Source organism: Hermetia illucens, chromosome 1 (genome assembly GCF_905115235.1).
Source record: "Hermetia illucens chromosome 1, iHerIll2.2.curated.20191125, whole genome shotgun sequence".
In the NCBI taxonomy this organism is placed as follows: Eukaryota; Metazoa; Arthropoda; class Insecta; order Diptera; family Stratiomyidae; genus Hermetia; species Hermetia illucens.
Window position 1 is genome coordinate 34,785,389 of NC_051849.1, and position 14,576 is coordinate 34,799,964.

Consider the following 14,576-nt stretch of genomic DNA (forward strand, 5'->3'; position numbering starts at 1 on the left):
CTCTCTACTAATGAGCGTTGTTTAGTGATGTTTGGATTTTATACTCGGTGATGTAGTGTGATATTATATTAATGACGATGAAGGGCAGCACCACCGTATTAATAACAAATCGCACCGCTATGGTAAATGATGCTATTAAGTAAGTCTCTGATTCTAATAAGTAAAATTGCGAGTCATACTCTTAGAATCTCTTCGCAGTAATACCTAATTGATAGTTAAATAGGAAACACGTGCTGATATGTTAGATACTAAAGATCCTATGTATACCGTACTTTTCCACAGTATCGCTTCAGCCCATGACATTTAGGTTTTTACATTTTACACCAAATATAATATTTTAATATTACTAATATTTAGAAAAGTTTACGCTTTAATATTTTCTATTTGTACAACAAATATGGCTTTATCCATTAGATACTCTAAAGTTCGATAAGAAGGCTATACAATGCAAGTGTAGTTTTACTTGACTCTAAATATATTTATTAAGGTATTCACAAGTTTTACTGATATTTAATGCAACGTGGTACGGATACATTCAATTGGAAGATTACAAAAATTGTATAAACATTACCTGACCTAGCAAACATTATATAACAAATAAGGAATATTTTCAATATAACTTTGCTACGATGCTTGAGAGTACATGATTACCGTAACTGTCAAAAGTAACACATACGTGAGCATGCTATTATCCACGTGAAAAACTGGCCTACTACCATCCGTCATATTGCAGCAATGCATTGCATGATCCACAACCCTCGGAAAATAATCATTCCAAAATTTAATCCCCTGAAAATGCAACGATTTCTCGTCGCTCATATTAAATGATCGGTCAATCAGCAGCAAATTTTGTTTTTCCGTCGTAAATTCATCCCAACTTATGGACACACCAAACTTAGTTGGTATCCCAAACTTCACAAAGTTCGCCCAGAGAGTCATGATTATTTCCGAGATCCTTTTGTCTGTACTCTCCCATTGGCCCGCCATGTCCAAAATCGGCCAATATGGTATACCCCAGACAAATATCAAATCGTAGTTGTGAGGAACTACGACCCAATCTTCGAAACCTTCCTTGGCAATAGCTGATCGTGGGTTTGTGTCAAACCTATAGACGTAACATGTGGAAGACTTGCTCACGAAATCGGCTAATTGAAGGGTGGGTGCAGCATATTTGCGTTCCGTTGCGAATTCTACGAATTTTTTCCTCAGCATCATATTATCTGTCACAGGAGGATATGGCTTGTAGGTATATGCAATCGCGTCAGTAACCATGGGTATGTTAGATCCACATGATTCATTCGATTCTAACTGGGGTAAGTCTGCCAGGACAATGTCTGTGATAAGGGTGTCGTACATTTCGGTGCTTATGCCTGTCTCCATCATGTCTCCTAATATAACGTCTAATACCTCTTCCATATTTGTATACCCTATAAGCAAGGGCACTTTTCGCAGCTGACCTCTTTCGATGAGCTGGAGGGGCGTATCAGGTACAAAAGGCATTGTAGTGTTACTCAACCCGTCGTCTATTATCGGACCCCATTCAATGAACGGCAAATTTTCAGATAAAATTTGAGCATTTATGTGTCTTAGACATTCCAAAAGCTTTGAAGTCGGTCTTTTGAAGCATCCAAACGAGTTCGCGATTGTATTCAGTGATGTTGCATACCACGAAGCTCGTTTGACAGTTGTCTCAAATAATGGGCTCCCCGACATCATGATGGCTTTATGGAAAAGTCCTTCGGACCAATCTCCGGAAAGTAAGTGTAGGCCGACACTAATAGCTCCTGATCCATGCCCCATGAGCGTGATTGAATTGTCATTTCCATTGAAAAGTTTAATATTCCTTTTTATCCAAAGTAAGGCAGCTGCTTGATCCATTAAGCCGAAATTACCAGAACTTTCACCATCCATACTGGTGAGAAATCCGAAAATGTTGAGCCGGTACGCCACAGTAATTACGATGACTTTTTGTTTGAAAACCATCTGAAATGGATCCAAGTCGGCAGCACTTCCGTATGAGAAATCGCCCGAATGAAACCAAACGATGACTGCGAATCCTTCCATTGGTGGAGGAGCTGGAAAAAGAAAATAGGAAAGATATGGTTTGAGTCATTTTCAAAGTCCTAAAATGTAAGTTATTAAAGAAATACGTTTCGAAAATTAAAAAATAAGATTCAAGATTGTTTGAGCATCATTTACTATACTCTGAAGGTTGACAAATTCGCAACCAGTTGGAGTATTGGTCTAACTGCAAGATTGTCTAAATGTTTCCTTTCAGGTCAGGTCAGGCCAGGTCGACACATCAAAATGCAAACATTTTTACACAAATGCAGTATTTGCGCTGAGCGTGCTGAGTGGATCATCCTCACCCGCCATGTGACAATGTCTGGCATGAATTTTGCAGATGTCACCGAAGAGGAAGATCGACGAGCCATAAACAGCTCGAAGAATTGGAGGGGTCCAGGTCTGGATCGGGTGCAGAACTTCTGGTACATAAGTTCAAGTATACATGGTCGGACACGGTGCAAAACCCTGCAGACACAAGACCGATTACTTGCTTACCAACCCTCTACAAATTCATAACGTCCATTTTTAGTGGAAGGATCAATGAGTAGCTTGAGACAAACAACATTCTGTCTGAGGAGCAGAAGGGCTGCCGAGTTGGGTCAAGGGGTTGAAAAGAGCAACACGTTATCGACCCGGTTGTTGCAGGACAAGCAAATAGAGGCCAAAAAAATCTCTTTAGTTGCTATATCGATTATGCCAAGGCTTTCGATAGCGTCCCGCATACTTGGCTTATCGATACATCAGTATCGCATTGATCCCAAACCAATAAAGTTTTCGGCGACAGTTATGGAAGGCTGGCATACCACTATATCACTGCGTAAATCTGAGGGTGTCAACATCTCAGAGCCTATCTATATACGGAGTAGCATCTTCTAGTGGTGAGGACAATAAGTAATTGGTGTTTACTCTGTTTGTTGTCCGTTAAAGAAGTAAATAAATACCTCTCCACCTACCTCTTGAGAATGGATCCCGTGCTTCGGTCTGCAAGCCGGAATAATCACGGACCATGGAATTCAATTTTAGTCTACCGCTGAGTTAGGCAAACTCCTGGGTTTCAAACGTCTCAGAACCACTGCATACCATCCGCAGTCCAATGGGATGATGGAACGTTGACACCGGACGCTAAAGGCGGCCTTAATGGAGCGTTACGATCAATCGTGGTTGCAGTCCTTGTCTTTCGTCCGCCTCGGCCTTCACACAGCGAGAAGAATTTACGGCGGAATCTGCGGCTCCCCCAACCCTGTACTGGATATCAGAGCAGGATTAAGCGACACAACCATGGTACGTCTAATCAGAGATACGGTTTTGAATTGCGCTCCGCTTCGTCTTCCTGACATACAACGTCGGAGGTCGAAACTCCCAGGGACCTCGAGGCGTGCTCGCAGGTTCCCATTAGGATCGATGCTTCTCGGAAGTCACTGCTCCCACCATATGAGGACCTCTTTAAAGTCCTGGAGCAACGGGAGGAAGCTCGACATCCGAGCGGGATCAAATGGGCCTCATTGTCGAGACTGAAATTTTTCACCGTGCCGGGGACGCCCCAAAAAGGCAGCCGCGTAGTGTCATGTTCGCCCGGTAACACCATTGGCGGAATCACGTCCCGGGTTCCACCGCTGATCCCGCGTGGTTTAAACCGGGGGCGAGTGATGTGGTGGAACAGCGAGGATGTGAACTACCCACTGCATAGCCGGCACGGTAAACTCCCTCGCCGATGCTCTAAACTGCCGCCCGCACATCAAGCAGACCGCCACGGCCGTAGCCACTGACTCAACCTCACGTGTGTTCTGCCTCATTGTTTATTTCGGCGGAATTTCCCCAAGTGCGAAGTGAAATCCATTCTAGAATTTTAATGACTACACAGTCAAGATGCAATCTCATCATTGATTTGAAATAGAATTCTCGGAGTTGATATAGATGCATAAAGTTTGGGAATACATGGTCTATGTAAAGAATCTAATTCCAATCCAATACCCACTATTTGGAATTCGTCCAGAACCTCCAGAACCTCGAGGAATCCACTTGTCCCTTCTTCTCACTAACCAGCAAAACCCACCATAATCGAGGGGCATCTTCGAATATTGAGGGCTGAGGATGCCAAGGCAGAGCGGGAACCCAAAAGCCGTGCCTCACCCTACATTCGAGGTACGAGAAGCACCTGTAGAAGATACAATTGGTCGAGAATCTTCGCTTTTGACCGCAACATTCGGATCTGGAATTTTACGGCCACAAGAAAGCTGTGATCCCTTATTTTTAAGGTTTTTTGTGAAACAGACCTTTATTAGAATCGGGTCGATGTCTTTCTGTTCTTTTTAAGGTTTTGTGTGAAACAAAACCTTATTAGAATCGATTCGATGTCTGTCTGTCCGTCTGTCTGTCTGTCTGTCTGTCTGTCTGTCCGTCTGTCTGTCTGTCTGCCTGTCACACCCGATTTATTCGGAAACAGCTGGACCGATTGTCACGAAAATTGGTAAGAGTATGTGATCTGCCGTTCCCTTTACATGCAGCAACTGGCGCCATTTTGTGTTAAGTTTAAGGCGGGCTCCCCATACAGGTGAAAGGAGGCTGCAAATTTTTTTTTTCACAAAAATTAGCCATGTGGGGTATCAAATGAAAGGTCTCAATTAGTACTTTCCGAAACTGGTTCAATATTTGATATTGGGTGAAACATAGGGGAGTGAGGGTTCAAAATATGACCCCCAAAAAGTGTAACAGGTCTCGTTCTCAGAACCTATCTAACCGAAAAATCCGAAAAAAATCATAGTAGTGCATCTCTATGAAATCTGGGCCTCAAAATATATCCGGTTCCGATATCTGCACAAATAAAGTTAATAATAGTATATTTCCATATTTTAGAAATTTACCCGGCACCCCCCTTATGTTCATCGCAGAAGTACAAAATTTAGCATAGGTGTAATGAAGAACATGGTGCACAATTTGGTCAAGTTTGAAGAAAATCTGACTATTATTAACAAAGTTATAGGGGGTGAAACTTTACAATTTTTTGTGAATTTCGTGCACTCTACAACCTGCATGACGTCATCATCACATGTCAATTCGTCAATACTACAACGAAATGAGTTCTTATGGATGGGGGCGGAAAGAATTATTTTGTTTTAGTTTTTAGTCATTTGTATATGAATATCAATTACTCCAACCAGACATGTGTGTATATAGGTATATAGTATATGCGTGCTAATGAACTTTGCGGGTATTGCCTAATTCAAATAGATATAAGAAGTAAATCGGAAAGATGGGTACGATCAATTTATATACGTGCATATATGTGTACAGTATTCGGAAATAGGCAGTTTGTTTGTTTAGGGTGAGCGTAATATCTACGGCTGTAATATGGACGTATGTCCCGTAATTTGGAAAAATATGAAGGAGTATGTTGGATTTGTAACTATATACGGATGTGCGTTGAAATTTCTTAGATAAGACGAACACAAAACCTTTATACCCGAAGCGCGAGCTTCCGGTATTCCGACTTGTTTTGTTTTGGCTGGGGGAAATCAATCATGGATACGCATCTAGAATCAAGGACGCGCATGACATACTTTTACCGACTAAAACCTCCCATATTTTGTCCACACTCTCCCCGCAGGACCGGCGTTCTGACGAAACGAGATTTTCTACCATTAACGAGGAGCCCAGGTCGTTCTCGAGGTTTGTCCTTTTTTCTTCGTTAAAGGCTTTCCTGGCCAGTTCAAAAACCACTTTGGCGGCATCAACCGTGGTCGAGCCTTCTGGAAGCCAGACTGCCTGTCTGATAAATAACCGCCGCTATCAATTATTTGGTATAGCCGATTATATATTATTTGCTCGAGAACCTTCCCTATTGTATTCAAAAGACAGATAGGTCTGTAGGATGTTGACTAGCCAATCGGGCTATCTGGCTTCTAGTTTCAATTGGTCTCTGAGGGCTTCGCAAATTTCGTCCTCCAACCATCGACCGACTAATGCGGACGGTGGCTTGTTCGCCGATTAAAGCCTCGATGTTTGTGTGTAGGTCGTCGTTATCCTTCTTCTTCGATAATTTGAAAAGCAGTCTTCCTTTCTGTGTTTGCCTAATTCGCGTCACATTGTCGCTTTGCTCCTTAAGTGCAGGATCTGCTTTTTCCCTAGAAGAATGTATGCGTAGGACATGCCCTCTTTTGCTGTTATCACCAGAGTTTCTTGGCGATTTCGTTTCCGAGTTAGTCTCCCGGCTCCGCTTCGTTTCTTTTTAAGGTTTTGTGTAAAACAAAACCTTATTAAAATCTGTCTATTGTCTGTCTGTCTGTCCGTCACGCGCATTTTTCTCAGAGGCGGTCCTAGCGATTGACTCCAAATTTGGTAGAAAGGTGGGAACTGTGAACGCTCACGCATACAGGGAGTTACATCCTTTTAGGTTGAATTTTAGGGGGGTCCCTATCCATGTAAAAGGGGGTGTAACATTGTTTTCATCAAATATAGTCAGGTGGGGAATCAAATAAAAGGTCTCAATTAGTACTTTCAGAAGCCGGCCTTAGTTTTGTCATTTGTTGGAAAGGTGGAGAGTTTCGGAGGGTCGAAAGTAACCAACTTTTTAACGGACTGATTCTCAGAAACTACCCAACCGAAAAATCTGAAAAAAATCAAGAGGCTGCAACTATATGGTACCTAAGCTACGAAATACCTTCCGTACCGATATCCTTTCAAATATAATTAATAATAGTATATTACTATAACTTTTTGTAATTAGCTGCAAAGCCCTCCTTAAGTGTATCCTATTACCACGATTACAGCAATGTAGGCTATAACATAGAGCACGATTCAACTAAGTTTGATGAAAATCGCACTATTACTAACAAAGTTATTACAGGTCAAAGTTGTCGTTTCCTTGCAAATTCAAGATTATAAATCACATAATATATGCACATATTATGTGGGGCAAATGCACACTCAGATGTCATTATATAAGAAATACACAAAACCTTTCATTCCTGAAGCGTCCCCCGTTTCCCGACTTGTTTGTATCTGTTGTAAGTTAAGTTGTGAACCGTGCGAGGTTGACTATTATCAATGCAGTGCTTTCCATCAAATAATTTATTTAAATCGCTTTCTAAAAAATAGAGGCCAACAGAATTTTTAACTATGTGACACGGAATTGTCAGGCACTCATCGCTCCACACATCTTCTTCTTTTTCCTTAGTTTTTGTCCCGTGCACAAGTGGGGTCGGCTCGTCGTGATCGGTTTCGCCATTTTATTTTATCAGATGTCTGATCTGGATGTAATCACGAGGCCTTTTAATCCCCATCTAACATATCAACCCACCGTTGTTACGATCGCTTACCATCGCCTCTCTTGCAGGTTTTTTCATAATCGGTTCAACCCCATATCGATCGCAGATATCCTCATTTCAGATGTGATCAAAACGTGTCCCTTACCGCACGACGCCGTTCATTGTCTTTTATATTCGGGCAACACTCAGAACCATAGAGAACCACAGGACGGACGACATTGCGGTAAATTTTAGATTTGAGACGTTCGCTGATACGTCATTCACAAAGAACACCAGTTGTGGAAAGCCACTTCATCCAGGTTGCATTAACGCGTGAAGCAATTTCATTACGCAGTTCTCCATTGGCTGATAGCATTCAGCAGCTCAGCCTAAAAAGGCAAATATGCACCGGTCCCCTACTGACATAGATAAGAAAATACTACTAATCGCAGAAGACAAGCTTTACAATTTGGGCCCAAAAATTGACTGTTTTCAATTTTTGCCATTGATCCTGCTACTACAGAGCCAAACACCATAAGAACTCAGGGTTCAATCCAATCCCAACACTCAACTATGCAATAACCCCATTCTTTTTTCCGGATTCTCGCATTCTAATCCTGGGTATTCCTAGGATAATGAAATGTTTCACTTGCTCGAAAAAGAGTCATTTGAACGGGTGCGCTAGTCTAGTCCTAGTCTTTCACGTCAATCGATACAATTCGCATTATCTGCAGGAACAGGGATTAAGTAAGGACATTTGGTCACCCGCAATAGGCTCCTTTCACTGGGCCACTGGAAAGTAGATAATTTCCGGGCGGTAGACCTACATAAATTTTATTGTACGATAAAACACTAAGAAAAGGACTTTCTTCAGAATTGTAGCATGAACTGAAGTTGTTTTCTAACTGCATAACGATGTCCATTACCAAAATTGAATAGAACCTGTTTTTTTATTAAAATGAATAAAAGCAAAAGGTCAAGGCAAATAGTTGGCGTTTCCGCAGAGCCTTACGACTTCTCACTTTTCGACGGTGAATTCTCAAATATTTTTGATGAATTGCCTGGAAATAGTCACGAATATGAGCGTATTTTATCCGTTTTATGCTTGAATTTTTTTATAATAATTTAGATCTAACAATGATTCTGTTTTCACCAATTCCAAATCGACTGGAAAGCGTTACGAATACTTTGGGAATGACCCAATAGTCGCGGCAAAATAATGGACCCACTAATCATTCGGCTGAAATCCACGTATGTATGTCCTTCAACACAGCCCAGTCCTAAGAGAACTAAGGATAAACGACGGAGTAAACAGTGATGAATCGAGCGGCCATCACATTGGCCATTGACTTCGCCATTAAAAGCAAGTTGAACCACCTGGAGACTATACGAACAGGAAGCAGCCAGGATATGAGGCCGGCAGTAATTTGCTCGGTCTGGAGGTCACGCAAACGGGTGGAGGGTCATAAATGCGCGTCGGGGACCCATTTGCAATCCAAAATGAAATATGGACTCGCCGTAATCCAGTAATTTTTGTTGTTTCAAGTAAGCGAAACTGTTTACTTGGAAATTTCCACACTTGAAGTAATACGAGCTCCGTGGAAGTGATGATAAGTTTGGGGATTATTTTTTTTGGTCAGAATTTCGCTATGAAGTACTGCATACAAATTGCTTACTTGCGTGCTACTTTCTATTTAGTACTAAAGCCGCGCATAATTGTGATAAAAAATTTCCAAGGAAGATTTTTGGGGAAAGAAAATCAGGTTAGTTACTATGACCTACATACAAAGTAGATGGTCAACTCGCAACTGAGCACGTAAATTTAATTTTTTTAGATTATTGGGGAGTGCGATATGGTAAGCCGCGCCTTCGTCCTTCTAGAAGAAATGAATTGCTGAAAAGCCTTTGAAAATAATTCCCACGAAGTTCCGAGAAATAACCAGGTCGACGACATGGCGACAAGCTTGACGATGACTGGTAGAGTAATACCAACATAGAAGAAGCTAATGAAAAAAAGATTTGAACCGAAACATGAAGGCCCTTTAAAAAAAAAACGGGCAAAAAAGAGTGTCGTGTTGTTTTCCCGAATTCCCTCAAATCCAGTGAACAAATATGCAACTTTGATTTAATCCTTTTGCAGGACCCAAGAGGTTACCGATTATTGTGCACTCAAATCGCCTAGATATCCATTAGTTGCGAACAAGTTGTTAATTATTTTCTGGTGTTCAGTTGAATCACTAAAAGCGCTAGTTGACTCCACTTTACGGTAAAGTAGGTATTCTTTGACAACTAATTTCGTCTGATGCCCTCCACTTTCATTTGATGTTTGTTTTTAAAGTTTTGTGTAAAATCGTTTTACTGTCTGTCTGTCTTTCTATCTTTTTTTCGGAGGTGGAAATCTTCCAAAGACACTGGTACACATATTCCAGCGTGTGGGATTTTTACCCAGTAAAACCACCCTCTAAATCGTCCTCTTCCCCGCCAAACCACTCAAAGTATTTCGTCGCGGAGTTTACATGGCTCTAGCCTCTCCCTTCGCCCATCGATTGCATTAGCAACCGCGCCTTTCTCGCCTTCTCTGCCTCTCTTAATCTGCACTGAAGCCGCCCTATCATGTCGTTTTTCCAATTATAATTTCCGGTGCTAATGTTCCTTCCAATGTCTCCTCTAGACTCTGCCTTTCCTCAATGAATCTAGGAAAATGGAAGAAAACATGCTCCGTGTCCTCCGGTATACCGTCGCAGCTGGGACAGTTCTGTGAGCTGTCCAGTTTAAACCTGTAGAGGTATTAACGGTAACTGCCATGTCCCGTGATAAACTACGTGAGATTATAGTTTGTTTTACCATGCCTTCTCTGCGTCCACACCTTGATGCTGAGAATCATTCTGTGGATACATCGACCCTTTTTAAAGATTCTTCTTCCCTTTCGGCGTTTTTCATTTGCCGATCAAAGGAAGAATCGGGTCCATCATAGATACGTGCCATCTCATCGGCCAAAATGTCGATCAGCATCATGCCGGCTACTGCATAGGCCTCTTCGTCCGAGATAGTTCTATAACCACAGCACACTCTTAGGGCGGTTTTTCTATATACCGCGCATGCGGCATGTAATGCAGTTGAACAAACTTAGGTTGCGTAAAACAGTATTGAACTCACCACTCTACCTATAAGCAGTCTACGAGTGCATCGCAGTCCTCCAAAATTTTGCATCATCCTTGCCAGGACCATGCTAACATTGGACGTCTTGATGCAAACATTTTGTAAGTGCTGCTTGAAATTCAGCCTCGCATCTATTATCACTCCAAGGTATTTAATTGAAGTGATGATATGCATCTGTTTTTTTCTCCGCGAGTGCAAGACCTACATATTTCAGCCACTTCTTATAGCAATGATTGCTTCGGATGAATACAATTCCACATCCCCCAGATCTTTTGCAACAGCAATCACTGCTATGTCACCGGCGGAACCCACTATTGTTACCTCGCTAGCAACTGGGGCATTGAGGACATCATTATACATGATGTTCCACAATAGCGGTCCCAGCACTGAGCCCTGTGGTACACCCGCGGAGACAATGTATACTTTGGTTCCGTTGTTTGTTCCGTACCAGAGCCATCTATATATTAAGTAGCTGTCGACTAGCGCAGCTAACTAACTAGTTACACCAAGTTCGGTGTATCGCATCGACCAGTGATCTGGCCGTACGGAAGCCGCATTGTCGGCCTCAGAAGCATCACAGACTTTCTACAGCCGGGAGCAATCTGTTGTAGATCATTCAATAGACATATAGACTTGTATGAAGATGGTTCAATGGGAGGCTTACCAGTTTTAGGCAACAACACCAACCTTTGTTTTTTCCACAGGACGGGAAAGATCTCATCCACCAAGCATGCTTCAAACAACTCTACGGATATGTAGGTAGGCTTTGTTTGGTATGAAGTCGAGACCGGGCGCTTTGTTGTCTGCCAGCCTACCGCAAATCTTCAGTACTTCTTCCTTCGTTACTGGAGATATAACAGCCACATCTAAAGATGTATATAGTAACCCCTTCTGTTCTCTTGAGGGAACATATCCTGAACGGCAAATCATGTCATGTAATTTGTGGAGCTACCTGACCTGTAAATCTCCCCATCACAACCCGTGCATGCAAAAGTTGGATAGTAATTTGTGAATACCACGCCAGTAGAATTGACTTATCTTTGGAGGTGAACCACTCAGTGAGCCATTTCCGCAAATTTTCGTAGGAGTCGAAGCGCTTCTCAGAAAGTGCGTGGCCCAATGAGGCAAAGAGGTGGTATTCCGATGGGGCCAGGTCTGGTGAGTAATCCACATGGCTAGGCACCTCCCACTTAAGTTTTTCCAGCCTGTCGCAAAAGACTTTCGACATTTGCGATGTGCATTGTCGTGGAGCAAAATCACCTTCTTCTGTCTTTCTCGATATTCTGGTCGGTTCTCCGCAATCATCATCATCATCATCAACGGCGCAACAACCGGTATCCGGTCTAGGCCTGCCTTAATAAGGAACTCCAGACATCCCGGTTTTGCGCCGAGGTCCACCAATTCGATATCCCTGAAAGCTGTCTGGCGTCCTGACCTACGCCATCGCTCCATCTTAGGCAGGGTCTGCCTCGCCTTCTTTTTCTACCATAGATATTGCCCTTATAGACTCTCCGGGTGGGATCATCCTCATCCATACGGATTAAGTGACCCGCCCACCGTAACCTATTGAGCCGGATTTTATCCACAACCGGACGGTCATGGTATCGCTCATAGATTTCGTCATTGTGTAGGCTACGGAATCGTCCATCCTCATGTAGGGGGCCAAAAATTCTTAGGAGGATTCTCCTCTCGAACGCGGCCAAGAGTTCGCAATTTTTCTTGCTAAGAACCCAAGTTTCCGATGAATACATGAGGACTGGCAAGATCATAGTCTTGTACAGTAAGAGCTTTGATCCTATGGTGAGACGTTTCCAGCGGAACAGCCTTTGTAAGCTGAAATAGGCGTCGGTCAACGGTCTCAAAGTTGTATTCTCCTATCCTTATTCTTCTTCCTGTTTGACCAGTGCGGTTTGGTGTTGTTGGTTGATTCGTCTTCGGTGCTGACGTTGCCACCATATATTTTGTCTTGCCTTCATTGATATGCAGCCCAAGATCTCGAGCCGCCTGCTCGATCTTGATGAAGGCAGTTTGTACGTCTCGGGTCGTTCTTCCCATGACGTCGATATCGTCAGCATAGGCCAGTAGTTGGGTGGACTTAAAGAGGATCGTACATCTTGCATTTACCTCAGCATCACGGATCACTTTCTCCAGGGCCAGGTTAAAGAGGACGCATGATAGCGCATCCCCTTGTCGTAGACCGTTGTTGATGTTGAATGGTCTTGAGAGTGATCCTGCTGCTTTTATCTGGCCTCGCACATTGGTCAGGGTCAGCCTAGTCAGTCTTATTAATTTCGTCGGGATACCGAATTCTCTCATGGCCGTGTACAGTTTTACCCTGGCTATTCTATCATAGGCGGCTTTAAAGTCGATGAATAGGTGGTGCAACTGGTGTCCATATTCCAACAGTTTTTCTATCGCTTGCTGCAGAGAGAAAATCTGATCTGTTGCTGATTTGCCTGGAGTGAAGCCTCTTTGGTATGGGCCAATGATATTCTGGGCGTATGGGGCTATCCGGCCTAGCAAGATAGTGTAGAATATCTTATAGATGGTACTCAGCAACGTGATACCTCTATAATTGCTGCACTGTGTGATATCTCCCTTTTTATGTATGAGACAGATAATGCCTCGTTGCCAATCGTCAGGCATTGATTCGCTGTCCCATACCTTGAGGACAAGTTGATGAACTACTTAGTGTAACTGGTCGCCTCCATATTTAACCAATTCAGCTGTAATTCCATCGGCTCCTGGCGACTTATGATTTTTTAGCCGATGAATTGCACGGACTGTTTCTCCTAAACTTGGTGGTGGCAGTATTTGTCCGTCGTCCTCAGTTGGCGGGACCTCCAACTCGCCGATGTTCTGGTTGTTCAGTAGCTCATCAAAGTAGTCAACCCATCGCTCTAGTATGCCCATTCTGTCGGAAATCAGATTTGCCTCTGTGTCTCGGCAGGATGAGCATTGTGGTGTATAAGGCTTTATCCTGCTGACTTGTTGGTAAAATTTCCGCGCCTGGTGCGGTTGCTCCCTGTTCTTTTCTAGTTCTCCGCAATCGCTCGGCTTAAATCTTTCATTTGTTGTTTGTACCGAACGGCGTTCACAATTTTACTAGGTTTAAGCAGTTCAAAGTAGATCACACCGGTCTGGTCCGGTCCCACCACAAACACAGCATGACCTTCCGACCGTAACGATTTGGTCGTGCCGTCGATGTCGATGCTTCACCTGGACTCACCCACGATTTGTTCCGTTTAGGGTTCTCCAAGACAATCCACTTTTCGTCGCAGAAATACGATGGAGAAAAGACTTTGTTTTGTACCGTTGAAGCAGCATTTCACACGTCACCTTTCGGTTTTCCATTTGTCTCTCGGTCAGTTTATGCGGCACCCACTTTCCACACTTCTGAATTTTTCCCATGGCTCGCAGACGTTTCGAAATTGCTTGCTGTTGAACTCCCAACGTGTGACATCGTTCAGGTCGAAATCTCCATTTTTGAATTGTCGAAACCACGTTTCACATGTTCGAAGTGTTAATGTACGGTCGCCATAACCTTCCACAAGTGCACAGTGGCTCTCGGGCACTTTTTTTTCCTTGATTGAATATGAAAACCAATGCATGGCGCATCTGCTCGAAATTCGGTACGTGCCCCGACATATTTGACGCGTAATAAAAACTTGCTGGAGGAACTTTTTAGGGAAACGTCAACGCAGTTTAGACACGCGACAACAACTAAACAAAATGACAGGTATCGAAAAAAACCGAAAATTAATTAGAAGTACACCTGGAAATCTCAGAGGAATCTGAAGCCCAAAGCAAAATCTGCCTAGGTAATAATCTCTCGTTGATGTTTTGTCTGCTCACCATCGGAGGCATCTTTCACGCCGCATTGTTCGGAGAATCTCTCCTCAAATATTTCGACTAGGCTCATAACTTCTTGTCCCTGCTTCACTGTCAAATGGCTTCCTACTCAGCCGAACTATCGCACTCTTTCAACTTATATTAATAGGTAAACATCGAAGGCGTCAAATTTGTATATCTAGGTAACGTCGAAGAGTAAATCAAATTTGACTTCGTTATTTTATTCACAATCTATAGCTCTGTCAACACAAACAT

At 42.9% G+C, this 14,576-nt stretch overlaps 1 protein-coding gene across 1 annotated transcript in view; it reads right to left on the bottom strand.

Annotated features, from left to right (window-relative positions):
• Window positions 1-349: 349 nt before the first annotated feature.
• The window catches only part of LOC119647076 (pyrethroid hydrolase Ces2a), a 31,353-nt gene continuing 17,126 nt past the window's right edge, over window positions 350-14,576 (bottom strand). The window contains exon 2 of the mRNA XM_038047833.1: window positions 350-2,075. Coding sequence (XP_037903761.1) covers window positions 625-2,075 — 1,451 coding nt within the window. The 3' untranslated portion in view covers window positions 350-624. The remainder of the gene's footprint in view (window positions 2,076-14,576) is intronic.